The sequence below is a fragment of the Theropithecus gelada genome, chromosome 12 (genome assembly GCF_003255815.1).
Source record: "Theropithecus gelada isolate Dixy chromosome 12, Tgel_1.0, whole genome shotgun sequence".
NCBI classification, from domain to species: domain Eukaryota; kingdom Metazoa; phylum Chordata; class Mammalia; order Primates; family Cercopithecidae; genus Theropithecus; species Theropithecus gelada.
This window is the reverse complement of record NC_037680.1, coordinates 3,109,514-3,136,060: the sequence shown is the minus strand read 5'-3', so window position 1 is coordinate 3,136,060 and position 26,547 is coordinate 3,109,514. Positions and strand designations below refer to the sequence as shown.

Sequence of the window (26,547 nt, the reverse complement as noted above, 5' to 3'; positions counted from 1 at the left end):
AGAAGGAAGGAAGGAAGGAGGGAAGGAGGGAGGGAAGGAAGGGAGGGAGGAGGGAAGGAAGGAAGGAAGGAGGGAGGCAGAGAAGGAAACAGGCAGGGAGAAATGTGCAGAGTGAATTTGCTGCAGGTAGGTCTCCGGCTGCTTGGTGCAGAGCCAGGCTCACCCAAGATAAGGACCCTGCCAGGCCTGTGGCTCGTGCCTCCTCCCCTCCTGCTGCCATCCTGCAATGGGCACAGACAGGATGCCAGCTTCTCTTCTGCAAACCCCTCTCCAGCCTCTGCTTCAGCCTGGCTGTGCAGGGTGGGGACTGTGGGGACTGGGAAGCCGGGTGCCCAGAGGAATCCCAGAAGCTGTGCCATCATCAGCACCACCTGGCCAAAGCCCGCTGGTGACCCCAATTCAAAAGCAGGCCAGGCCCGCTGTCCTGCCCTGGATCCGGGCTGCTCTGGCCCCACCACCTGCCCACACCCCCACTCGCAGGCCTAGGTTGGAGAGGCAGGGTGTTTGGGACCCTCACTCTCCTTCCTGAATCTTCTGAGTTGACTAAAAGCAAAACAGGAGTGGGTTTCTCTGTCTGCAGGGGGTGGGGAGCACCCTATCCAGACTCAGGGTTCGCCAGATGGACATGACTTGTTACCTAGGCCTGTCACAGGGCTCTGCACTTGGCCTTTGAACGTGGGCAAGCCAGGGGGCCTCCAGGCCTCTCTGGGGCTGCAGATCTGACCTGGACAGCCTTGCCCAGTGTCTCTGACTCGGGGTAAAATGGGTCTTCCCCTCCTGGAGGAGATGCTGCCCCCTGGTGGTGCATCTACTCTGGGAGGGAAAATACTCCCAGCTGGCCTGATGCCCAGGCACAGGCTTCTCCTAAACACAGGTCTCCCCACCTGTCAGGATGTCCAAACGGAGTTGGTGGGCTGGCTCCAGACAGCCCCCAAGAGAGACGCTGAAACTCTCAGGCGGGTAAAAAGAGCAGACCTCTGACCTCCCAGGGCACAGTCCTTGCTGCCATCCTGGGGCATGCTCCTGCGAGTCAGGTGCCGGGGAAGCCATGGTCAGAGGCCAGCAGGGGAAGCAGAAAGCAGAGACACCCCGGCCAGTGCACCTGTGGGCAGGCGGGTCAGGGAGGGTCCAGGCACTCAGCATGAGCAGAACCCACCTGCCAAGGCTGGGGCTGAGGAGGAGCTAGAATCGCAGAGACACACTGCCCCCACCCCTCACCACCCCTGTCACTCAGACATCACACTTCAGGGGCAGAACAGAAAACCCAGAGCCTCACCCAGGCAGGGCTCACATCCCATTCCCCGTCCTGGTGCTGACCCCGTCCTCCCAGCTTTGAGGAGCCTCAGATCTCCCGGGTGGCAGGGGTGCAGCTGCATAGTGGCGAGATTCCAAGCCCTGGTTCTGCGTTTGCCTTGTGCTGAAGTTCAGAATGCCTCTGACGCTCACGCACCCCAAATGGACAAGGAGGTCCCCTCAGCAGCCCCGTGGGCAGTGCTGAGCTTAGAAGTGGGAGGTTCTGAAGGCATCGGAGGCCTGACTTCTGGACTTCGGAGAGCGTGAAGCTGCCCGGGTCGCAAGCTCATTGTGAACTGTTCGCTTGTTCCCTCCAGGCTCATACCCGGGCTCTGACTCCAGCCAAAGCATGAATGGCCTTGAAGTGGCCCCCCCAGGTCTGATCACCAACTTCTCCCTGGCCACGGCAGAGCAATGTGGCCAGGAGACGCCACTGGAGAACATGCTGTTCGCCTCCTTCTACCTCCTGGATTTTATCCTGGCTTTCGTTGGCAATACCCTGGCTCTGTGGCTTTTCATCCGAGACCACAAGTCCGGGACCCCGGCCAACGTGTTCCTGATGCATCTGGCCGTGGCCGACTTGTCGTGCGTGCTGGTCCTGCCCACCCGCCTGGTCTACCACTTCTCTGGGAACCACTGGCCGTTTGGAGAAATCGCGTGCCGTCTCACCGGCTTCCTCTTCTACCTCAACATGTACGCCAGCATCTACTTCCTCACCTGCATCAGCGCCGACCGCTTCCTGGCCATCGTGCACCCGGTCAAGTCCCTCAAGCTCCGCAGGCCCCTCTACGCACACCTGGCCTGTGCCTTCCTGTGGGTGGTGGTGGCCGTGGCCATGGCCCCGCTGCTGGTGAGCCAGCAGACCGTGCAGACCAACCACACGGTGGTGTGCCTGCAGCTGTACCGGGAGAAGGCCTCCCACCACGCCCTGGTGTCCCTGGCCGTGGCCTTCACCTTCCCGTTCGTCACCACGGTCACCTGCTACCTGCTGATCATCCGCAGCCTGCGGCAGGGCCTGCGTGTGGAGAAGCGCCTCAAGAGCAAGGCGGTGCGCATGATCGCCATCGTGCTGGCCATCTTCCTGGTCTGCTTCGTGCCCTACCACGTCAACCGCTCCGTCTATGTGCTGCACTACCGCAGCGGTGGGACCTCCTGTGCCACCCAGCGCGTCCTGGCCCTGGGAAACCGCATCACCTCCTGCCTCACCAGCCTCAACGGGGCGCTCGACCCCATCATGTATTTCTTTGTGGCTGAGAAGTTCCGCCACGCCCTGTGCAACTTGCTCTGTGGCAAAAGGCTCAAGGGCCCGCCCCCCAGCTTCGAAGGTAAAACTAACGAAAGCTCGCTGAGTGCCAAGTCAGAGTTGTGAGCGGGGGGCGCCGTCCAGGCCGAGCGCAGACTGTTTAGGACTCAGCAGACTCAGCAAGAGGCATCTGCCGTTTCCCCAGCCACCTCCCCAGCAGGCAACCTGAAATCTCAGCAGATGCCCACCGTTTCTCTAGACCGCCTCGTCTCAACCCCTGAAAAGGGAGAACTGACGAAGGGGATCCATCGGCCACCCCTCTGCAGGGGCTTGTGACGCTTACAAAGGCTCCTAGACACTCAACGACTTCATCCGTGGCAGGGAGAGAAGAGGCCGGAAGAACAACCCCTGAACAATGGACGCCTTTCTTTCCCACTAGGCTCCCAGCCTCCTTCCTGCTACAGAATCGCTCAGCAACCAGGCTCTGCAGAAAGACCCGGAAGGCAGGCTGCAAACGACCCAGAAGAGGGACCTGGGAGTCCTGGCGGGGGCGGGGAGGGAGTCTCAATATTCCTTTGCAGTGCAAGGTACCCTGAGTCCCCTCTGTGATGCCTCTGCCAGACACACACTGCCTGAGTTGAAAGGACACAGGCCACACATTTCAGGCTGGTTGCCAGGGGACCTCAACACTCTCAGCCTGCGAGGACTGAGCACAGCTCTGGATTCTGGATCTCTCCTGCTGTAACCCCACGCACAGGCCTGCAACCCCCAGAGCTCTTTGGCAGGCTCCCGGGCCTCCCAGTCCCGGACAAGCATGTCCTGTGTAGTCATGGGAGCTCAGGTCAGGCCAGGGCTGCGCTGCGCACCTGCCTCCCACTGACCCAGACCCACTTCCTCCAGAGGGGTCTCTCTCTGCCTAAGCTATTTCCCTTGCTCGCGTGCAGGTATTTCCCTAACATGTCCTTTGTATTTGTACAGACCATAAACACAACTGTAGCTTTAAGACTACACAGGTTATTGTGTTTGGTCAACATGAAGCGTTTCCCAGAACTTCTCTCTTTGACCCAGGAATGGCGAAGTGGTGGCACAGCGGCAGAGGCAGCCTCGTGGGCTCTTGCTGGGGCTCTGGCAGCTCACAGCACATCTGCCCAGATTCTGAGGTTTGCACTGTGGGGCTGGGAGGGCCAAGCAGGGGCCCTCATTCCTCACCCTAGCTGCCGCCCTGCCCCGTCCTTACAGCAATATGCTTCTGTAGCACGTCTGACTTTCCAAAACACTTCCAGCATCTTTCAGATTTCCCCAACCAGCCCTTGGGGCAGTGGTCCTGTGCAAACCTTGCCCCAGGAAGGAGACTGGGCTCACTCCACACACCATCGGCGACATTGCTGGTCAGCATAAGCCCCTGGTGCTGTCCCTTGGCCCCTGCACTGCACCGTCTGCCCCCTCAGCCCTTCATTTAGACAACCTGCTCAATGCCAGGCACCGCCCAGCTCCAAGGACAGTGGGCTGGACACCAGGCACCAGGCCATGTGCCTCTCTCTCGTGGGCAGCTCATGGACAAGAGCTTGGTAGTGTCGGGGAAGCATCTCGGAGGAGCTGCGGGAGGGAGCAGAGTGCCCGGACAGAGGGGGTGTGGCGGGGAGGCATGGCTGGAGCCTCTGGAGGGCGGCACTGCCTCTCACTGACACGGGGCACATGCAGAGGCAGCCTTGGTGGTTGGTGGAGGAGAATCCCAAACTGCTTGTGCCCCATTGCGTTTGGGATGCCTGGTGGACACCAAGTGAAGGTGGCATGTGGGCAGCTGAAGACAGCGAGAGAGAGGCCCAAAGTGGAGCCCAGAATTGTCCAGACACACGTGCTATTTAGGGCTCTAGGATTCTGTCTGCAAGGGCAGCCATGAGGGCCGGGCACGGAGTCCCAGACGACCCCCATGGAGAGACCGGGAGGAAGGTGGCTCAGAGGAGGGAGTGAGCAGGTGCCACTGTGGGGGCGGGCAGAACCACAGGAACTCAGGGTCCCGGGTGCCAGAAGGGGGGCGTTTCTGCACCTCAGCAGCTGTGGTGAGAGCTGCTGAGGGGTCAAGAGGAGGTGTGGGTCCCTGGGCAGATGAGGCCAGGGTAGCACACAGGAGGGGAGGCAGGTGTGCTGGGAGAGGCCGGGGGCAGATGAGGCCAGGGTAGCACACAGGAGGGGAGGCAGGCGTGCTGGGAGAGGCCGGGGGCAGATGAGACCAGGGTAGCACACAGGAGGGGAGGCAGGTGTGCTGGGAGAGGCCGGGAAGGAAGGCCAGCCAGTGTTTTTAACCCAGCTCCCCAGCCCGGTCCTTCAGAAAGGACAAGAGAGTGGCGTGGAGAAGGGAGCTCTGGAGAAACTGTGGGAACGAACAGGGCTCAGACAGCGGCGGGGCTGCACGGGATCCCAGAGCTAGGGCCAGGGGAGGTGGGAGACAAGGCTGCCTGCTATAGGGACAGTGCTCAGGGAGGGGGAACGAGAGACGAAGGCTTCACAGGAGGTGGGAACTTCTGGAGTACCCATGAGGTCTGTGGCCCTGAATTTAAGAGTAAATGTGGGCATTTCCCTCCGGCCACACTGAGCTACACAGGTACAGGCAGGGGAAGGTGGACAGGTGGGGTCAGCAGGCGTGGTGGCCGGGGGGGTGGGGGACTGTGGGGGTTTCTCATGGCTCCCGAGAGGCTGCCACGTGCATGCCAAGCATGGGGCCCCGTAAACTGGGAGCTGGACCATCTGCCCCGAGGTGAACCGGAGGGAGGGCAGCCACGTCAGTGCAGGCTGCGGCACCGGGACCCTGCTGGGCCCTCAGCAAGTGGGTAGCACACAGGAGGGGTGGGCAGGTGTGCTGGGCAGGGCTGTGGCCCAGTCCTCTCTGGCCCGATGTGGCCACCTCACCTGCCGGCATTCTTCACGAAGCCCAGGTCAGCCAGCTCCACATCGCACAGCTCGCAGCGGAAGCAGCCCGGGTGCCAGTTGTTGTTCATGGCCTTGATGACGCGGCCAATGATGAACTCGCCTGGAAAAGAACAGGTCCCTGCTGGCCAGGGGGCGCGTGCCCATCCCCTCTTCGGACCCTCCAAAGCCCCGTCCACCTAACACTCCACCTGCTCTCTGCCTGGCCCGTGGGCTCCCTCGTGAGATGGTGGTGCCTATAGGGGGCCTGAGGGCTGCCGCTCAGAGAGGCAAGGTGGGCAGTTAGGGAAGAGCTAGGCCAGTTCTGTGTGCCCCTTTGGGCCCCCGCCCCCCCACCCCGCCTGCTGCCCACTTCCCAGGCAGCCCAGGATGTGCACTGTCACCAGCCTTACCGCAGGATCCGCAGCACGGAGCAAACAGCATTTGGAAGTCGTGTTCACAGTACTTCCGGCCTTCAAACTGCAAAGGGGTCGCAGAGAGAGGACAAGCACTATCATCCCCACCAGCCGCCCAGGCCCTTGTCGGGTCAGGACCTGACAGCAGGGGATGAGGCACTGAGACAGGCACATGTCGGGCTGAGGCTGGAGCAGCAGGTTCCAGGCCTGGCCAGCAGAGGACATTGGCCCTTTTGGGATGGTGGGGTGCAAAGGGAGGGGCCCCTGTGGAAGCTGGAAAGGTCGGCAAGGCCACCTGTCAAAGGGCCGCTGGTGTCTACTGAGGATCTGGACCCTGTTGGTTCAGAGAACAGGCTGGGGGCGAGGGGGTTTTATGCCAGGAGGGATGAGATCCAGTTTGAAGTGTAGTGCCACTTGGCCCTATTTCCTATACCTTCTTTGTGGGAGTAGTCCAGCTTCCCCAGAGGCCACGAAGACCCAGGGACAGGAGACAGAAGGAAGGGAAGGCAGGAAGGACCTGGGCACAGGGGAGTGGGGAGAGGTCAGGGCTGCGGCCAGCAGGAGCTGGCGTGCACACCCTCCAGGCGGCAGCTGCCAGCGAGGGCCCCTGTGCTGGCCACAAGTGGGGCCAAAGCCTGCCTCTGCTTTCCTCTCTTTTGACAATTTTTTTTTTTTTTTTTTTTTGGAGACGGAGTCTTGCTCTGTCGCCCAGGCTGGAGTGCAGTGGCCGGATCTCAGCTCACTGCAAGCTCTGCCTCCCGGGTTTACGCCATTCTCCTGCCTCAGCCTCCCGAGTAGCTGGGACTACAGGCACCCGCCACCTCGCCCGGCTAGTTTTTTTTTTTTTTTGTATTTTTTAGTAGAGACGGGGTTTCACTGTGTTAGCCAGGATGGTCTCGATCTCCTGACCTCGTGATCCGCCCGTCTCGGCCTCCCAAAGTGCTGGGATTACAGGCTTGAGCCACCGCGCCCGGCCTCTTTTGACAATTGTATTTTCTATTTTTTAATTTGGTTTTTCCCTGTTCTCTAAAATGAGTGTCTTACTAGACTGAACTGGATATAGCCCTACTCAGGGACCTGTAGAGGCAGGAAGGGCTTAAACTCTTTCAGCAACGAAAATCATCTGGGCACCTACTGTGTGACAGGCTTTGTTCTGGGCACATGGCCACCCTCCCAGAGTTTTGCCCACCCCCCTGCTGCCTCTACACTTAGCCAGCATTTCTCAGGAGGCTGAAGGCACCATGAGGAACAAACAGCAGCTCCTGCTCTGCCAGGCGGACCACACGCCCCACATCCATCCACCAGCCAATCCCATCAGCTCTACCTCGAAACAGAGCCAGCATCTGAACCCTGGCCACCACCGCCACCACAACCACCAGTGGCGTGCCGGTAAATGTTGAACAGCCAGCTCTCTGGGGCACAGAGGCAGGCCCTGCTGTGGGACGTTTGCCAATGTCCACGGTGTGAATATTCCCGTCATGGCCAGCTTCCGGTTGCCGACAGGACATCGATGTGGACTTGAGCGGGGGTGTGCATGGCCACACCAGCACAATGAAAGGAAATAACCCCGGCAGCATAGACAATAGTAAAGTGGAACAAAATAATTAGCAAGTGGTACGCTTTGAGTATTTGTTACCTCTGTTTTTAATAAAATTGTATCCCATTGTATGTTTATGTAATTTAATTTTTAAACAAAAACTTTGTTGCATAACCAGTTTGCAAGACTGTTGATGATTTAACAACTGCTCTCATGAGCTGGTGAAGGCCCCTTCACTTTCATCTGGGTGACTGTACTAATTCAGCTCCTGGTCCCGCCAGCTTCCCAGCCCAGCCTCTGTTCCGGCCCCACCTTACACACTCTCCTCAGCGGCCAGAAGCCTCCTTTTTTTTTTTTCTTTTTTTTTTTTAGATGGAGTCTTGCTCTGTCCCCCAGGCTGGAGTGCAATGGCGCGATCTCGGCTCACTGCAACGTCCGCCTCCCAGGTTCAAGTGATTCTCCTGCCTCAGCCTCCTGAGTAGCTGGGATTACAGGCACCTGCCACTACGCCAGGCTAATTTTTTGTATTTTTAGTACAGACAGGGTTTCACCATGTTGGCCAGGCTGGTCTTGAACTCCTGACCTCAGGTGATTCACCCGCCTCCGCCTCCCAAAGTGCTGGGATTACAGGCGTGAGTCACAGTGCCTGACCAGGGCACCTTTTCAAATGTCAGCAAACAGTGTGACTCCTCTGCTTCACACCCTGAGGTGGCTCCTGTCTATGGCTCTGTAGAGGCCCATGGGGCCAAACAAAATGCACCTCCCTGTCCTCAGCGCCTGACACTCTTCCTCTCATGCCCTCGGCTTCCATCACACCAGCTTCCCTACTGCTCTCCATACACCCCATGTTCTCCCACCACAGGGTCTGTGCATGTGCTGTGCCCTCTGCCCAGTGCTCTTCCTGCAGAGATGTGTGTGGCTCCCTCCCCTCAGGTCTGCCCAAACCTCACCTTCCCTGAGCACCACCCCACCCTGTGAGCCCTGACCCCCAGGGCATCAGCACCAGCTGGTGGGCTGTGCAGTTGCTGTGCTCACTGGTACCCACGGAGGGCAAGCACTACCAGGGCAGGCTCTTCCTGCCCCCAGGGCCTGCCCAGCATCTGCCCAGAGGAGGCTGGTGAAAGGTGGCTCTCCGTTAGCACCTAGAGCATCCGGGGTGCTGTTCACATCTCACAGGTGAAGGATGGGCCTGTGCAGGAGCTCAAGCCTGACTCTGGGCTGGCTCCAGAGCCGGCCCTGTCACCACTCGGGACCACTGCATGGAGCCCAGCCCACCCACTCCTTGAGGGCAGACTCTGAGCTGGGTCTGAGAAGGCCCTCAGTAGTGTCCTCACCTCATAGAAGAGCCCCTCGGGGAAGGGCCGGAAGCACTGGGCACACACGAAGCAGTGCTCATGGTACAGCTCCCCATTGCTGTTGACAATGCGCTCAGCGGGGGTGAAGCGGGCCTGGCAACGCTGGCACACGGCATTGGCCAAGGCGTCCGACATGTTGCTGGGGCGGGAGACAGAAGGGGTGAGTCAGAGCTGGTCAGGAGCGCGGATGGGGCACATGCAGAGCCCTGCGCCTGACAGACACACCTCATATTAAAAAGTGAAGACGCTCTACGGGATCAGGAAAATTGCTCTAATCCAGGGTCCAGGCTGCTCAGTGCTTGCAGTGCCCACCCCTTGGGGTGTCAGGGGCCCAGTCAACTCCCACTTGGGCCCCTATTACCCCTTCTCCAGGGACCACAGAGTCTCACGCACAGAACACCACCCAGCACAGGTGAGTGGCTCTGTATTTGCACTCTTATTTAATCCCCAAGGCAATCCTGCAGCTACTATTATTATGGCCTCTTCCAGAGGAGGGACCAAAGCCTCAGAGAGGTTGAGTAACTTGCCCAAGCTCACACAACAGAGCGGGGTAAACGCTTGAACCCAGACTGCTCAGTCTTCCATGGTTCCATCCTCTGCACCATGAGTTAGTTTCAAACCGACTGCCTCCAATAAACACATAACCACCCAACCACAGAGAAGGCAAGGGGGTAGCCAGGTACAGTGGCTCAAGCCTGTCATCCAGAGCACTGTGGGAGGCCAAGGTGGGCGGATCCCTTGAGCCCAGGAGTTTGAGACCAGCTGGGCAATATGGCAAGAACCCATCTCTAATAAAAACACACACAAAAAAAAAAACAAAAAAAATTAGCCAGGTGTGGTGGTGAAAGCCTGTAGCCCCAGCCCCATTCTGGAGGCTGAGGCGGAAGGATGGCTTGAGCCTGGGAGGCTGAGGCTGCAGTGAGCTGTGACCATGCCATTGCACTCCAACCTGGGCGACAGAGCAAGACCCTGTCTCAAAAAAAAAAAAAAAAAAAAAAAGAAAGGCAAGAGTATGAATCTTTGAGACAAGACGGGAGTGCGATGAGGGGAGCAAAGCTCATCCATGCTGGGCAGTGCCTGTCCCCAGAGTCAGCGGCGGGTTTCCTTCTGGGAAGGATGAAATGCAAACTACACGGGCAAAGCCCACAGTGAGCCAGGCCCACAGTCATTCCAGCCCCAGGGCCCTTCAGCACGGCCAGGAGGGGTCTTTTAGACTCAAAAACATGGTAAGGATATAGTCCTAAACACCCAACTGCCTCTACGGCCTTCAGAGAACCAGATACCCAAAGCCTTTTGCTAGGAAGGGAGAACACGGGTTCTGTCTCAAGGGTCTCAACTCCCATGGATTCCTGGAAGGCTGGGCAGAGAGGGATCGTCAGGCTCGCAGGGGAGTGATGCAACCAGCTGGTAATGCTCGCCTGGGTGCAGCTGTGGTGTGGCAGGACGCGAGTGCAGTGCCTTTGGGAACACCTCTCCACCTGCCCTGCCTCCCAGGATGAATCCCACCCAGCAGTCACTCACTGCCGCAGCATCATGAGAGAAATGCCTGGTGAGTGAGGCTCCTGTCGGGCTGTTCTGCAGCCTGCGATCTGGGCAGGGCCAGCCTGAAGAGTGCCAGCCACAGAGAAGAGGGGCCTTAGACAGGATGAGCCCAGGGTTGGAGGGCAGGGCTTCACTCAGGGTCTGGGCATGGGCTGTGGGCAAAGGGTCTCACAGGAGGCTGCTGCCATATGGTGATGGACTGGAAACTGGGAAGGGGAACCCAGGCTGATGTCTCTTTCTTCTCGGCTTAGGGACTCATGTGGCGGAGGCTGGCTGGAAGGCCGTTTAGCGAGGCTTTCTGGGCATGCTGGGCTTCCGTCCACCTTGGCCTACCCCCCTGGGGTGCTTAGGAGACCAAAGCCACCATGCAAGCCCACATTTAGGCCAGAGGGGCAAGGAAGCAGAGATGGTGGCAACAAGAGTTGGGAAGAACCCAAGAAGAAAGGAGGCCTCGGCACCCAGCGGCTGCTCCTTAGTCCTCCCAGCTCCCTGCTGGTCTTCACAGGGCGGGCCAGGCAGGCCACCAGGGCGGAGCCTGGCCGCCCCAAGCCACCCTCGAGGGCTGGGCTGGGCTTCACTAGGACCAGCTTGGTTTCCTTCCCGGAGAACACTGTGAACCTCCTCTCCTGAAACACACACCCAAGGTGACAGGGAGGACGTTCCAGGGCCTGACCATGAGCGAGACCTTGGGCCTCTTAAGAGAAGTCGGAAATCAACAGGAAATCTCATGCCTCCGGGCCTGGAATTCCTCACTCCAAGGACCCAGAAAACGAAGCCAAATTAAGGACTTCCAGCCCCAGCCTTTCAGATTCCACCTTAAAGCCAGACCTCTAGACCCCAGTGACTGAGCACACACCCCTCGCACCCCTTCCAGGCTCCTGTTCTCTGCCCCAGGGGCTGCTGTTTAGGGCCTGCACCCACAGGCCTGCCTCCTCTGGCTTCCAGGTGGGCTGATCCTACTCCCACTAGCCAGGTTGCTGCTGGGACCCGGGCCTCTCCCTGTGGTTACCGGCACTCCTGCACCACTAGCCCAGCTGCTTCACCACCCTTCCTCCCTCCCCGTTTCATAAACAGACCCTCAGTAAGCACTCCCCAGCTGCCACGCTTCCCACTGAGAGGTGAAGCCGGCTGGGCTTCTGGGTCTAGTGGGGACTTGGAGACCTTCTCTGTCTAGCTAAGGATTGTAAATGCACCAATCAGTGCTCTGTGTCTATCTAAAGGTTTCTAAACACACCCACCAGCACTCAGTAAAAACTGACCACGTTCTATAAAACAGACCAATCAGCACTCTGTAAAACGGACCAATCAGCACTCTGTAAAACGGACCAATCAGTTCTCTGTAAAACGGACCAATCAGCAGGATGTGGGTGGGGCCAAATAAGGGAATAAAAGCAGGCCACCACAGCCGCCAAAGTGGCTCCTTCTCCACCTGGTGGAAGGTTTGTTCTTTTGCTTTTTGCAATAGGTCATTAGTGCGATCACTCTTTGGATCCCTAATACCACCTTTATGGGCTGTAACACTCACCACAAAGGTCTGCAGATTCGCTCCTGAAGCCAGCGAGACCATGAACCCACCGGAAGGAACGAGCAACTCCAGATGCGCCATCTTTAAAAGCTGTAACACTCACTGCCAGGGTCTGTGGCTTCATTCCTGAAGTTAGTAAGACCATGAACCCACCAGAAGGAAAAAACTCCGGACGTATCTGAACATCTGAAGGAACAGACTCCAGACACGCCATCTTTAAGAACTGTAGCACCGTGAGCGTCTGCGGCTTCATTCTTGAAGTCAGCAAGACCAAGAACCCCCCAAAAGGGACAAATTCTGGACACACCACCAGGGTACTAACAGCAGCCTGGCCACACCCTCTCTTCTCTATTTTCCTGCTCATCTTCCAGTCGAATCTGGAAACCGGTCCTTAACCAGTTCCCTGGCTGGTTCCCGGACGCCTCCGGTGAGATCATTGGCGCCTGAGCCCGGCAGGCATTGCACAAAGCCTGGCATAAGCAGATGGGGTGTGGGGGTTGCCACCTCCTTCCTATGCACAGGGGCTGCCCCAGGCCAAGTCACAGGCACTAGAGCCCCTAACAGTAGCTCTGTGAAAGGCTCCGGGGCTGCATCCCCACGGCGTCCCACCGAGGAGCACAGGAACATTCCGATCCAAGGGCAAAGACGAACAGACAGAAGCATGCAGAGACAATGGAGATTCAGCACCGTGAGAGTACATGTTTGCTGGCTCCTGCAGGGGAGGAAGAGGCCTGGACCTACGTGCCCAGCTTTACACCTGATAGCCCCAGCCACCGGCCTGGAACTTCAAGAAAGGTGCTGGCTTCTCCAGGCCTCATTTCCTCTTCTATAAAGAGGTGCACCAGAGAAACAGTAGCCACCTCAAGGAGCCAAAGTGAAGAATGAATGACACCCACGTGTCCAGCACAGAGCACCAGGCCAGGCGGGCAAAGCGCTGGATAAAAAGAACTTGTTTTCCAGCAACTCTGGGAGCCTTCCAGAGTCCCTCTGCACGGCTCAGCCCAGGGGAAGGCCTGCAGGCTGTCTGCGGTCCCTGCGAGAGGGCAAAGGGTCAGAGTTGTGGACATTCCATGTCCTCCTTTGCACATTCCTTCAGGATAGGGAACACAGTCTGCCAGTTATCCCCCAGAAGACACCACTACCCACCCCCAGCTGGACTACATAGAACATACTGCCCAGGGCATGCCCAACATGGAAGCCAAACCCCAGATCTGGGGTAGAACACACCATCTCGTGCCCTTCCCCAGCACCCCAGAATGCTCTCAGTCTTGACAGCCAACACAAGCCAATTTGTTGCAAGATGTCCCTGAGTCTGGGGTGGGATCAGAGGAGCCTGCTCTGTTCAGGCCTTCGTAAGGGGAGAAGGCTGGTTCCAGATAAGGAGATTGAAGCACAGAGACTGTAATGAGCTGAGGGTCACACAGGATTAGGCTCATGCTCCCCCCATCTCCTCCTGGCATCCCCCATTCCAGATTCTGTTTCTTCAGCAAACCCGGACCACCTTCCATCCCAGCCTCCCGGATACCTGAGTCTAGGAAGAGAGTGTAAGGATCTGGGAAGAGTCAGGGGCCAGCCACAAGGGGTCTGGTCACACCCAAGACGAGCCAGTGTTGCTGAGGCCACATCAGCCTGAGCAGCAGTCAGGCCAGGGGTGTGTCCTCTATAACCAGGCACACCAGGCTGCAACCCAGGCCCGGACAACCCCTGCCTGTGTGACCTGCAGCAGAGGACTCTGAACCTCAGCTTCCTCATCTATAAAATTGGCCAGGAATAGCTACCTCCAGGGAGGGAGGAAGTGAGGCGAGTCCTGCAAGCGCAGCCCATGCTTTCGTGTTTCATCCAATAAGTCTTCACTGAGCACCCGCACTGATAGGCACTATTCCAGGCGCAGAGGCCTTCGGGGAGGGACCCCACTGCAACACAGCCCAGGGAGCACCTTCAGTCCCTCAGCACTGCCTGGGCCTCCTCCCTGCCCCGCCTCCACGAAGCCAGCCAGAGGCCAGTGTCAGGGGGCACCTGGCTACATGAGGTCAACAAAAATGTACACAAAGCCAGTCCACCATGGGGACGCTAAAAATTAACATCCTGCCTTGGTCTGCTATACACAAGATGCAATGACACCATCAGAAACAGACTCCAAATCAGTATGAAACCTGTCTGAAATTAAAGCTTTCTCTGAAGCCCTTGCCATACCTCTTTGCTCTAGCGGCTTTGCTTTCAAGTAGGTACACCTGAAACGTCACACTGACAACAGAGAACTAACAGAGGACATGAACCAGAAGTTCAAAGAAAAACAGTGTGAATAGTCACATGTGTGTGCATGCTCAGGGTTGCCCCAGGTCTGTCATCATCGTGCCGGTCCTGCCTGCATCTCAGCTGTGGTGTCAGTACTGTGAAAATCACTCTCCAGACCAGCCTTGGGGCTATCAGTGCCCTGGCCACCCACAGCCTAGTGCCACAGTTATGCCGCACGCATCCAGGGCTGTCCAGAGGCCGGCCAGTGAAGATGCCTGCTCCAGCTCTGCCACACTCAGGTGTCTGCGGGTCCCCACCTGAACAGCAGGCTGCACCAGACCTGCTGTGCCAGCACAGGCGGGAGCCCAGCGTGCAGCAGGGACTCCACAGATGGCCGTGCTGCCGGCCTGCAGTTCCTGCCCTCCATTCGGTGCCCTCCTTCCTCCTCTGTTCTCAGCAGAAGATATCTTCGATGGCTCAGTCCTCTAACTGCCCCTCTGGGAGCCTTCCCTGACCACATACGAGGAGCTCAGAGCGGGCTGTGCTTGTCCTGGGTGGCACTGGCCTTCCTCTGCTCCTGGGTCCTCCAGGCCCTCCCCTACGTCTGTTACTTACGCTCCTGGCTCCCTTTCTGACCCTCCAGCCCTTCTGCCCAGCCTTGGCCTCCTCCCCAGGGTCCCCATCTGTCACTTTGATCAAGGATCCCAAGCTCACAGCCCTATTGCTCTCTCTCCCCCACTGGCCCCTGGGCCCTGCAAAGGCAACATGTCCAGGAGCTCCTCCTCGTGCCCCTGACCCCAAGAGTGAGGGGAGGTGGCTCCACCACCGTCCCGGTGCCCCTCCCCACCTCCCCATCCAGAACCAACTCATCCTCTGAGATGCCCTGAGGACCATCCTCAACTCCGCTGCCCCCTCCTCCCAGCCCAAAAGGAGCCTGTCTACACTGGCAGTCCTCCATGGAATGAAGCAGGGCAGGCTTTGGAGTCAGTCTAACCTGGGTTCAAATCACAGCGCCATGTTTGGGGTGGGTGAGTCCAGCAGGTGCCTGCTGCGCTCAGAGCCTGTCTGCTCATTTACAAAGTGCAGCATCATCACCCCAGTCTGAAAGCGGTGCTGGGGGCTACGCAGGCCCCCTGCTTTCTAACACAGGTCCCTGGGCACACCCTGCCAAGAGAGCTGATCACAGGTGACATCCAACCCAGTTAGATAAAGTCGCACGCGCCCACCCTGTCGCCAGCCCAGGGCCCAGCGGACCCCGGGGGGGAGAGAGCCCACGGTGTCGTGTCGGAGGGCCCGGCCGGGTTTCCGAGGGAAGGCCTGCCCAGCCGGGGCAGCTTTCCGGCCATTGTCCCCGCCACCTGCCCCGCCCCTGGCCACCTACCCCGCTGCGGGCGTCGGGCTCTGCCGGTGCTGGCGCCGCCGGTACAGCCCCGACGCGGCCAGCGCACCCAGCCGGGCCGCCATGGCGCAGGGCAGCCGCCTCGAGGTCACGGGCGCGGGCCGCCTGGTGCAGGGGCCGAGGGACCACCTCGGAGGGGCGGCGCGGCCGCCTCGGGCCAGACACCGCGACGGGACGGGCGTGTGGGCGCCTCCCCCGCGCTGGTCGCCAGCTCACGTTACGCGCTGGGATCTCCAAAGGGCAGCGGAGTCAACTCCAAATAGAAAGCATATTGTTTGCGCCGTGGGGGCAGCTCCTGAAAGCTGAGGCTGGCAGGGTTGGGTCCCGCTGGGAGGGGACTGGTCTGGGAAGGCCCCAGATAGCACTGAGGTGAGGTCCACAGTGGCGGCAGGACACCCAGGAGGTCTCCAGCTGCCACCTGCCAGGAGGAAAGCCTGTGCCCGTGGACACACTGAGGAGGGCAGAGTCAGCAGAGGAGGATGTGGAGGACCTGGCGCCTTTAGGATCCCTGCCATCGGTTAAGAAACCGAGGACCGGAGCCGCACAGTTCCACATTCTGCTTTGCTTCCTTCTCTGAGAGCCTCTGCCACAATCATCACCCTGGAGCACCCAGACCAGGGCAGAGCCGATCATCTGGATCTGGCCAACAAATGGTCAGGCACCCCAAAAGAGGTTTAGAGAAAAGGCAATCCTCCAGCTTCCAGGGGAACAGACGCAGAGGGACCTGGTGGAAACCACCAGGAAGGCACCATGTCCCCCGCATTTTTACCCAGAGAGACTGGCAAAGCTCCTTGTGACTCATAAGCACCCATGGTCGGCATCCAAACTGTGGCCAAGGTGACCCTGGTCAGCAATACAATAAAGATCCGGAGCACTCGTGGAAATCTTTAACATTGACTCCGTTTCCCTGAAAGACCTTTCTAGAAAGGTCAGAAAGCTTGAGCAGTATCTTCTTCTGCCTTCCGAAGGCAAGAGCTGGCAGCCGTCAACTAAAGACAGCAGGGCACTGATCCTCCCAAACTAGGGTGGGAGAAAGCCTTGGAGGGGCTCACTGGCACTCAGATACCAGGCCTACACGCCACCGAGGAACACACTCACCCAGCAAGTCCCAACAGGAGGAGGTGCTCATTAAGCACCCTGGCAGTCAAGTGACGACAAGCATTGGGTACAATATAATTTGTAAATGCAGCCCAATTCCAAAGTTGCCCAACACTGATCAATTCAACAAATAGATTTTAAAGGTGGCCCCAGGAGCTAAAGGGCATGGAGAAGCTGAGCCCAGAGGAGCCAAAATGAGTAAGGAATACCGCTGACTCTCTGATGTAGGTAGCTGAATGCTTAAGAAAACTTATGCAGAAAATGTTCTTACAGCAGCTACAAGTCAACGTGATGGGGCCTAGGCTCCTCTTACCACTCCCGACTCAGCCCATCCATGTGGAAATCCTCAACACTAGAATCCAGGACTCTCATGCAGACCCACAGTTTTCTGTAAGGAGGAAACATTTATTTAGGGCTCCAAGGGTCACATATAATGCTGGAAAGGAGGCTACAGGCACAAGTGTTTTGTACAACATAATTTGTAAATGAAGTTCAAGCACAAGTTTACCAAGTACTAATCAATTCAACAAATATTTACTATAAAAGTGGACGTCGAAGGCTAGAAATTGAGAGAGGCTTAGAGTCTGATTGAGCCCAAATCCTAAATCTCTGCACAACCTTACCACCCATTCTGCAGCCTGTCCTGCTGCAGGGATGGGATTGGGGACCACAGATACTGCAAACTGAATCTAGAACTCTATACAAAGTATTATACACCGTGACCAAATGGGATTTGGGTCAGTGCTCTGGCTCTAGACATTTGCAAACACACTGAGAGTGATGTCAGCAAAAAGTGGTGGAGTAAGGACCTCCAGAAGTTCATCCCTCCATAAAAGCAATGAAAAATCCAGAAAAAATTATCAGAATCTACTCTTTCAGAACTCTGCAAATCCACCAAAGGTTTTCAGTAACCCTAGGAATGTTTGGTCAAGAAAAACAGATGAATCTTGGTAAAAAACAAACAGCAAACAAACAAACAAAAACACAACAACAGTGAGGTTTGTGTTGTTTTAACTTATCCTAGTCCCTTATTCCTGCTCCCTAACTCCATGCCTGCCTTGAAAAACAATAATAGCCTGTGTTCCCAGTAAGGAATTAACAGAATGGAATATTATGAACAACTGTATGCCAATAAATGAAATAACCTATCTGAAATGGAGAAATTCCTAGAAGGACACTACCAAAACAGACTCAAAAAGAAATAGAAAATCCAAATGTATCAGTCTATTTTCATACTGCTATTAAGAACTGCATGAGACTCGGTAAATTATAAAGGAAAGAGGTTTAATCAACTCACAGTTTAACAGGGCTGGGGAGGACTCAGGAAACTTACAGTCATGGCAGAAGGCAAAGGGGAATCAAGGCATCTTCTTCACAAGGTGGCAGGAAGAAATACGAAGCGAAGGGGGATGAGCCCCTTATAAAACCAGCAGTTCTTGTGAGAACTCACTCACTATCACGAGAACAGCATGAGGGGAAACGCCCCCATGATTCAATTATCTCCACCTGGTCTCTTCCCTTGACACGTGGGGATTATAGGGATTACAATTCAAGATGAGATTTGGGTGGGAACACGAAGCCTAACCAAATCACCAAATAAGGCCAATAACACGTAAAGAGACAGAGAGTAACCAAAAATCTTCCCACAAAGTAAAGCCAGAGTTACATGGCCTCATTGGTGAATTATATCAAAGGTTTAACTAGAATTAACACCAAACCTTCAAACAAACAAACACACACAAAACACCAGTGTGGTGGCACATGCCTATAATCCCAGCTACTCAGGAGGCTGAGGCAGGCAGGAGAATGACTTGAACCCAGAAGGCGGAGGTTGCAGTGAGCTGAGATCACGCCACTGCGCTCCAGCCTGGGTGACAGAGTGAGATCTTGTCTCAAAAAGAGAAAACAAAAAACAAAAAACACCAAACCTTCACAAAATCTTTCCAAAAAAAAGAAAGACTAGGAGGGAACACTTCACAACTCGTTCTATAAGTATTACCTTGATATCAAAATAAAACACGAAGGTCACATAGATGCAAATGTCCTTGATAAAATACAATAAACTAAATCTAACACTCTATATATAAAGTATTATACAACATGACCAAATGGGATTTATCCCAAGAATATAGGGTTTATTTCACATCCAAAATTCAATGTAGCATACCATATCAATAGAATAAAGGGAGGATACTCTATGACCATCTCAATAGATGCAGAAAACACATTTGGCAAAATCTAACACCGTTTCATAATAAAAGCACCCAACAAACTAGGAATAGAAGGGAACTTCTTCAATTTGATAAGGAGCATCTACCAAAAACCCATAGCTAACATCATACCTAGTGATGAGAAAACGAATGCTTTCCTCCTAAGGTCAGAGGGATTTCCAGTCTTGCTATTTGTTTGCAGCATGGCACTGGAGATTCTATCAAGGACAGTTAGACAAGAAAAAGAAATAAAAGACATCTAGTTTGAGAAGGAAGAGTAAAACTATTTTTATTTGCATATTACCTACTCATATATAGAACACCCTGAAGAATCCCCCCTCAAAAAAAGAAACCCTATTTACAGCTAAGAAATGAGTTCAATAAGTCTGCAAGGTATAAGATCATTATACAAGAATCACTAGCAATGAGAAATCTGAATATGAAATAAAACAACCCCATTTGGGACAGCATCAAAACTAGTAAAACACTTAGGAGTAAGTTTAACAAAATAAGTGCAATACTTCTTATTCACTGAAAACTATAAAACATTATTGAAAGAAATTAAAGAAGACCTAAATAAAGATAAAGATGTCCCATATTCATGGATTGGAAAACAATATTGTTAAGATGGCAATACAACACTACATCAAATTGACCTATAGATTCAATGCAATCTCCATTAAAATTCCTGCAAATAGACAAGGCATTCCTAAAATTTATATGAAAATGCAGGTGATACAGAATAATCAAAAAAACTTAAAAAAAAAAAAAAAAAAAAAAAAAGGCCAGGTGCAGTGGCTTACACCTGCAATCCTAGCATTTTGGGAGGCCAAGGTGGGTGGATCACTTGAGGTCAGTAGTTCAAGACTATCCTGGCCAACATGGCAAAACCCCATCTCTACTAAAAATACAAGAATTAGCCAGGCGTGATGGCACACACTTGTAGTCCCAGCTACTCGGAAGGCTGAGGCAGGAGAATCGCTTGAACCCAGGAGGTGGAGGTTGCGGTGAGCTGAGATCAGGCCACTGCATTCCACCCTGGGTGACAGACTGAGACTCCATCACAAAACAACAACAACAAAGAAGACTCATGCTTTCCATTTCAAAACTTACTTAAAAATTACAATTTACTTACTAAAAATGACAAGTGTGGCACTGGTGTAAGGATAGACATATACACCCATAGAACAGAACCAAGAGCCCAGAAGTAGGCTGGGTACAGTGGTTTATGCCTATATTCCCAGTACTTTGGAAAGCTGAGGCAGGCAGAGCCCAGGAGTTCAAGACCAGCCTGGGCAACATGGCAAAATCTCGTCTCTACAAAAAATACAGAAAGTAGCCAGGTGTGGTGGTGTGTACCTGTGGTTCCACCTACTCAGGAGGCTCAGGTAGGAAGATCACCTGAGCCCAGGGAGGTTGAGACTGCAGTGTACCAAGATCTTGCCACTGCACTCCAGCCTGGGTGAAAAAGTGAAACCCTGTCTCAAAAGAGAGTCCAAAAATAATCCCATATATTTGTGGTCAACTGAATTTTGACAAGAGTGCCAAGACCATTCAATGGGTGAAAGAGTAGTCTTATCAACAAATGATGATAGGACAACTAGATAGCTACATGCAAAAGATTTAGTTTAAACCCTTACTTCATGCCATATAAAAAAAAAAATTGACTCACAATAGATCAAAAACCTAAATGTTAGAGCTAAAAGTATAAAACTCCTAGAAGAAAAGAGATGTTTTCATTTCATGAGCTAGGATTAGGCAATAGTTTCCCAAACATGACAACAAAAACTCAAGCAACTAAAGAATAAGGAAATAAATTGGATTTCGTTAAAATTTAATACTTGTGTGTCTCAAATGGCACAATCAAGAAAGTGAAAAGATGATCCACAGAAAAGAAAAAAATATTTGCAAATTGGCTGGGCACGGTGGCTCACACCTGTAATCCCAGCACTTTGGGAGGCAGAGGCGGGAGGATCACCTGAGGTCAGGAGTTCAAGACCAGCCTGGCCAAAATAGTGAAACCCCCTCTACTAAAAATACAAAAAAAAAAAAAGCCGGGCATGGTGGCACATGCCTGTAGTCCCAGCTACTGGGGAGGCTGAGGCAGAAGAATCGCTTGAACCTGGGAGGCGGAGGTTGCAGTGAGCTGAGATTACACCACTGCACTCCAGCCTGGGTGATAGAGCGAGATTCCATCTTAAAAAAAAATTGCAAATCATATGTCTGAGAAGTGTCTAGTATCCAAATAAATAAGGAACTCTTATAATTCAACAATAAAAAGACAACCCAATTTAAAAATGGGTGAAGAGTTTGAATGGACATTTCTCCCAAGAGGGTTTACAAGTGGCCGACAGACACATGAAAAGATGCTCAACATTATCAGTCATTAGAGAAGTGGAAATCAAAACCACAATATGACACCTCTTCACACCCACTAAACCAGACAACAATGACAAGCATCAGCAAGGATGTCGGGAAATTGGAACCTTCATACATTCCTGGTGTAAAATTTAATAAATGTAAAATTGTTCAGTTATTTGGAAAACAGCTTGGCAATTCCTCAAAAAGTATAACATAAGAGTTACAACATGCCCAGCAAGTCCAGTCCTGGGTATATATTCAAGGAGAAAATGTATGTTCCTATACAAAAACTTGTATAGGAATGTTCATAGCAGTATTATTCACGGTAGCCAAAAAGTGGAAACAATTCAAATATCCACCACGGGTGAATGGAGAAACAAACTGTGGCACAATGGAATATTATTCACCCAGAAAAAGGAATGAAGTACTGATTCATGCTACAATATATGGATGAACCTTGGAAATATGTTCTTAATAAAAGAAGTCAGGCACAAAAGGCCACATAATATATGGTTCCATTTATGTGAAATGTCCAGAACAGGCAAATCTGTAGAGACAGAAGGCAGGTTACTGGTGGCCAGGGCTAGGAGGAGGGGGAAATGGGGATTGTCTGCAAATCAGTACAAGATTTCTTTTAGGGATGATTAAAATGTTCTGGAATTAACGGTGATGGTTGCACAACCTTGTGAATGCACTAAAAACCACTGAATTGTACAACTAAAATGGCGAATTTAATAATATGTGAACTATGCCTCAAATTTTAAAAAACACATGAGTCATGAAGAATACAACTACATGGTTTCCTAGAGGCTGGAACTGAGGCCCCAAGCTGTGAGGCAGGGCTGCCTCCCCAAGGCCCTGGGGCACGTGCCCTCAGCCCAGTGGGCAGAGGCACCACAAACAGGCTGTCCTCCAGAGCCAGCTCCCCCACCAGACTCCTCACTGGGAGGCTGAAAACAACTCCATGAGTTTCCCGTGTGTTCCTCCAAGGACATGGGTGAGGACACAGTAGGTTTTACGTTCATATGTGTATTCAGTCACCTCATCTCAGCAAGACATACGCATTCACCCACAGAAGTATCTCATTAGGGTGGTTTCCTGCTAAGTCATCTAAGTAAATATTCACCTTCAGAAATGAACACGCTTCACCTAAACAGAACAAGGAGGACAGTGACAGTGCTTCCCTTCCCCACCTGGAAATGAAGACCTAAGGGCTGGTTAAGCCTGCATGCAGGCTGGGCACAGTGGCTTACGCCTGTAATCACAGCACTTTGGGAGGCCGAAGCAGGTGGATCACGAGGTCAGAAGATCAAGACCACCCTGGCCAACACGGTAAAAACCTGTTTTTTTGGTAGAGACCACGGTAAAAACCCTGTCTCTACTAAAAATACAAAAAAAATTAGCCGGTCGTGGTGGTATGCACCTGTAGTCCCAGCTACTCGGGAGGCTGAGGCAGGAGAATTGCTTGAACCTGGGAGGCAGAGGTTGCAGTGAGCTGAGATCGCGCCACGGCACTCCAGCCTGGGTGACAGAGCAAGACTCCGTCTCAAAACAAGAGAAAGAAAGCCTGCACGTGGCACAGCACAGATAGGGACACAGAGAAGGAGGATGGCCCACTGTGGGTGGGAAACCCAGGCTCCTCTCCACAGTGGCTGCCTGGGCGGTCCCTTGCCAGCTCACAAGTGCTGACTGTTAACTATTCAGGAATTTTGTAAAGCGTTAATGCCAATTCAAGCGTTGGCGGTTTGACATGAACCCAGGTGGGGGTATTCACACCACGGGACTGGACACCCTGCAGATCAGTCCCTCCATCCCTATTGTGCCAATGGCCAGCGAGAAGGGGCCAGTCAGCACCAGAAGTAGAAGAAAAGGGAAGGAGGTGAGGGGCCATGGCAGTGCCCCCCTGGCCTAGTCTGGGGCTCAGGACTCAGTGGTGCCACATCACAAGCCAGTTACCCACTTCACACTTTGCTTAAGCCCCTGATGCCACTGCAGCCTCCTGTGCTGTGCTGAGGGCTCTGGCTGCACTCAGCTGCCCCACGGCTGACTCCTTCTGCCTAGGGGACCACTGGACATACTCCACCCGCAGGAGGGGCAAGACTGGTGGATATGAGGGCAGGGATCTAGCAGCCTGCTCTGCGCTCTTCTAAGCATGGACTCAGCACACAATCAGGCATATACGACAGCCTCATACATAACACACACGACGGTCACATGGTGGGTGGACTCCACTTTATGCAGCCAAGCCACTGAGCTCACACGGCCATGGGTGTCAACATCCCAGGCTCCCATTTCCAGGAATGCCAGGGACAGCTGAGTCCCTGGTAGGTGGCCTTCCCCATGTCCGCCTCCCTGTAGAACAATGGTGATGCCAGAGGTCCCTTCAGCTGTGATAGTCAAAGATCTCGTGGTTGTAAGTTCCAAAGCCCCTGGGTTGCCGCTGAGGCCGAGCCCCCTCACTTCCCACGGCATGCCACTCACGCTCCGGGCTGCCTTCACTCCCCGCCCAGCTTGGCTTGTTCCTGGGCTTCAGCCCCTCCATGCGCAGGTGCCTCCCACGGCTCCCCCTCAGACTTGCCACAGCTCTTCAAGCACTCCACAGCCACACCAAGCATGCCAGCCTCCCCCACCTGCCATCACGGGGGGGCATGCTCCCAAGCCCCACCCTCTGTGGCCCACCTCACAGCCAGTCAGTTGGGTCCTGTCCACTCCACCTCCCAGAACCCTGAGTCAGCCTCCTCTCCTCCACCCCCTCAGCCACCCAGGAGAGGCCTCCCTAGTGTCTGCCTTCTGTCTCTTTCTCCATCTCCTTCCCAGCAGCCCTTTCTCCACACAGCACCCAGGGGTTCATCTGCAGAGAGCATGGCCACGCAGGCCACTCCAGGTCCCTTTGGTGGCTCCCCACCGCCCTCCCTCTGCTCTTGCCTGGTGAGGTCCCAGGGAGAGCTGGCAGGGCGAACTGAAGGTATGCGAGCAGAGAGGGTGTTTCCCAAAAACAGCCTGACTCTGGGCAGCCTGGGGGATCCTGAGAGAACCAGGATCCAGGCACGAGGAGCTGCCTGGGATCACATGGGGACAGTGGACATGGGGAAGGGCACCCAGCATGAAACGGTGGAAATGAAACTCCACTGCTTCTGAGACAGGAAAACTCTTGCCCACTCCGAAGGCCGAGTTGGATGTCCGTTCCTCACAGTCTGGCCCAGCCCAATCCCTGTGTATGGAGGGCAGGGAAGCCGGCGGGGCATCAGCACGGCGGGCAGCAGGGCCACCTTTGAAGGAGCAGGTGCATTACACTCAGATCGCCCACAGCTGTATCAAACAAACACTCCGGGAGAAAGGAACTGCGAGGAGCCACCCAAACTGCATAAAGGGAGGCTCTCGGGAGTGGAACTGTTGCCGTTTCCCTCTCTTTATGTTTCTGTTATCTTTTATGTTTCTAGGTTTCTCCTTATTCTCTAAGACACGCAGTATTGCCTGGACGAGAAACGCCCTACACAGTGTCCGCCAAAGGCTGACTGTCATCCCACTGTCATTTGAGGATAAGAGTTTCTCCGGCCCTTGGAGCCCACAGCAGCAAGGGCAGGCTGACCCCGCTCGCCACCACCTGCCTTCCTGGTGGTTCCGGCTGGGCTCACCTGACCACCTCCGTCTCCAGGGAAAGGCCCAAGGGACTCAGGGGCAAGAGGACCCTTGCCAGGGAGCAGTGGCACCTCGGGGCCTCCCATTCCAGCCCCACTCCCTTCATGGCTCTGTCCACCTTGCCATCCCTCCTGTGCCTGAAGGAACCACCTCTCACCCACCTCCACCTCAGCGCTGCTGCTGGGCTACTCCTGACCTGTTCCTGTCTCTCCCCACTTTATTTTCCTAGAAAATGGAGGGTGAAAACCCGGCAACTGGCAGGGACAGGCTGAGGAAAATGGGAGGCAGCCCCGCCGAACCCTGGGGGGTGACCACAGGCAGCCAGAGGGCCTGCAGGTGCCACTCTCCTGGGGAAGGGTCCCTCCATCTGACTGCAGAGGGGCCTGGGCCAAGGCTTAGGGGTGACTCCAAGTCAGGGGAGCTGACTGGGAAGAGAGGCTTGGGGAGAAGACAGGGAAGTGTGTCTGGAAGGCAGGACTTACAAAGTGACAAGTTACAGGCTATTTTTGGTTCCTGGGGCTGCCCTGAGACCCTAGGCCACAGCCTTAATGGCAATCACAGGCAGCTCCCCTGTGGGCCTGGGATTTGGGACCGCAGCCCTGGACACTGCGCTGCACTCTCCAAGCCCCTTTTCCCAGCAAAGCCACAGGTCACTCTCAGGGCTGGAGCTCCCTCAGAGCCCCAGGTCATGGGATCCTGAAGAAGAGAATCCCCCTGCCAGGACTTGGCTAGGGGGGGTCCAGGGCCTCAGGGACAGCCCCTCCCACCCAGCCCTGAGTCATGCACTTGTACCCAGCTAGGTTCCAGAAAGGGCTGCAGAGACAAACACTGGCCGGACACTGGTGGACCTGTGGCCTCCTGAGTGGCCCAGCTTCTGTGGCCTCTGGTGACCTCATCTGTGAAATGGCAACTAGGGGCCTGAGGGCAGAGGGTGAGCCAGGCCCAGGAGAGTGCCCTGTCCCCTGCCAACCCCTGCACAGCTGGTGCTTGGGCGCAGCTCTGGCCAAGTCCCCACGTACCCTTCATCATTTTTAACATTTTGACCACCCCAGGTTTACAGAGGAGGAAACGGAAGGCTCAGAGATGTCACTCACCGGGGATCGGGGATCGGGGAAGTCGGGGGCGGCACACAGCCGTTGAACCCTTTGCCCGTGGTAGGTGTCTGACCTTGGACAAGACCCCCTCCCGCAGCCCTGGGCGTCGGTGGTGAGCAGATGCCTGTCCCATCTTGCAGGGGTGCGGGCGGGTGGGCAGGAGCTCCACCTTCCGCGGCGGGCGCTCGCCCAGAGGAAGGGGCGCGGGGGCTGGGGGACCCCGGCCCCGACGGGCGCTGCCGCCCCGGGAGCTGCGAGAATCCGACGCTCCAGGGCGGAGCGGGGACCGTGTCGCCGCGGGGCTGTACGAGGGCGAGCCGGGCCTGGGCCAGGGGTCCCTCGGTCCCTCCTCCCCGGCCCGGGGGCGTGGGTGGGGGCCGTTACCTTCCCGTCATGGTGGCAGCGACGCCGAGCCCGGGGTAGCCGCGGGTCTCCCTCTGCCGCCAGCTGAGCACCCGCCCGCCAGCCCGGGCCGCGGAGCAGGGAGACGCCCAAAAAAGGCCAAGAGCCGCTCAGCCCGCGAGAGGGGTAGGCGGGGGTGGCAGGGTGGGGCCCGCGGGGCGGGGCGGGGTGGGGTGGGGAGGTCAAGGCTGAGGGTGGGGGGGTGTTGGGGAGGTGAGGGTGGGAGGTTGCGGGAGTCTAGGTGGGGGTGGGGGTGGCAGGTAGGGGTGGCGGGGGGTGGGGTTGGAGGGGTGG

General features: G+C 55.2%; 2 protein-coding genes across 8 annotated transcripts in view; one reads left to right on the top strand and one right to left on the bottom strand.

Annotated features, from left to right (window-relative positions):
• The window catches only part of LIMS2 (LIM zinc finger domain containing 2), a 44,074-nt gene that overhangs the window by 10,535 nt on the left and 6,992 nt on the right, over window positions 1-26,547 (bottom strand). Inside the window, exons 1-5 of one of the 7 annotated variants that reach the window (XM_025404830.1) lie at window positions 26,236-26,394; window positions 24,919-24,982; window positions 8,728-8,887; window positions 5,854-5,920; window positions 5,444-5,564 (exon numbers count right to left, since the gene is read on the bottom strand). In XM_025404830.1, the coding sequence (XP_025260615.1) occupies window positions 5,444-5,564; window positions 5,854-5,920; window positions 8,728-8,883 (344 nt within the window). In that variant the 5' untranslated portion in view covers window positions 8,884-8,887; window positions 24,919-24,982; window positions 26,236-26,394. Of the gene's footprint in view, window positions 1-1,317; window positions 1,452-5,443; window positions 5,565-5,853; window positions 5,921-6,289; window positions 6,466-8,727; window positions 8,888-15,431; window positions 16,074-24,918; window positions 24,983-26,235; window positions 26,395-26,547 lie in introns of those variants that run through there. The other 6 variants (XM_025404828.1, XM_025404827.1, XM_025404829.1 and 3 more) reach the window with 6 other exon arrangements.
• Window positions 893-3,546, top strand: GPR17 (G protein-coupled receptor 17). Its single transcript, XM_025404836.1, has 2 exons — window positions 893-956; window positions 1,611-3,546. The coding sequence occupies exons 1-2, from the start codon at window positions 893-895 to the stop codon at window positions 2,660-2,662; spliced, it is 1,116 nt and encodes a 371-aa protein (XP_025260621.1). The 3' UTR covers window positions 2,663-3,546.

What these genes read in the sequence shown, in the direction of transcription:
- GPR17 (XM_025404836.1), top strand. Translation starts at nt 893, where the DNA reads ATGTCCAAACGGAGTTGGTGGGCTGGCTCCAGACAGCCCCCAAGAGAG. An exon ending in AGAGACGCTGAAACTCTCAG is followed by an intron (nt 957 to 1,610) that starts GCGGGTAAAAAG and finishes TGTTCCCTCCAG; the next exon opens with GCTCATACCCGGGCTCTGAC.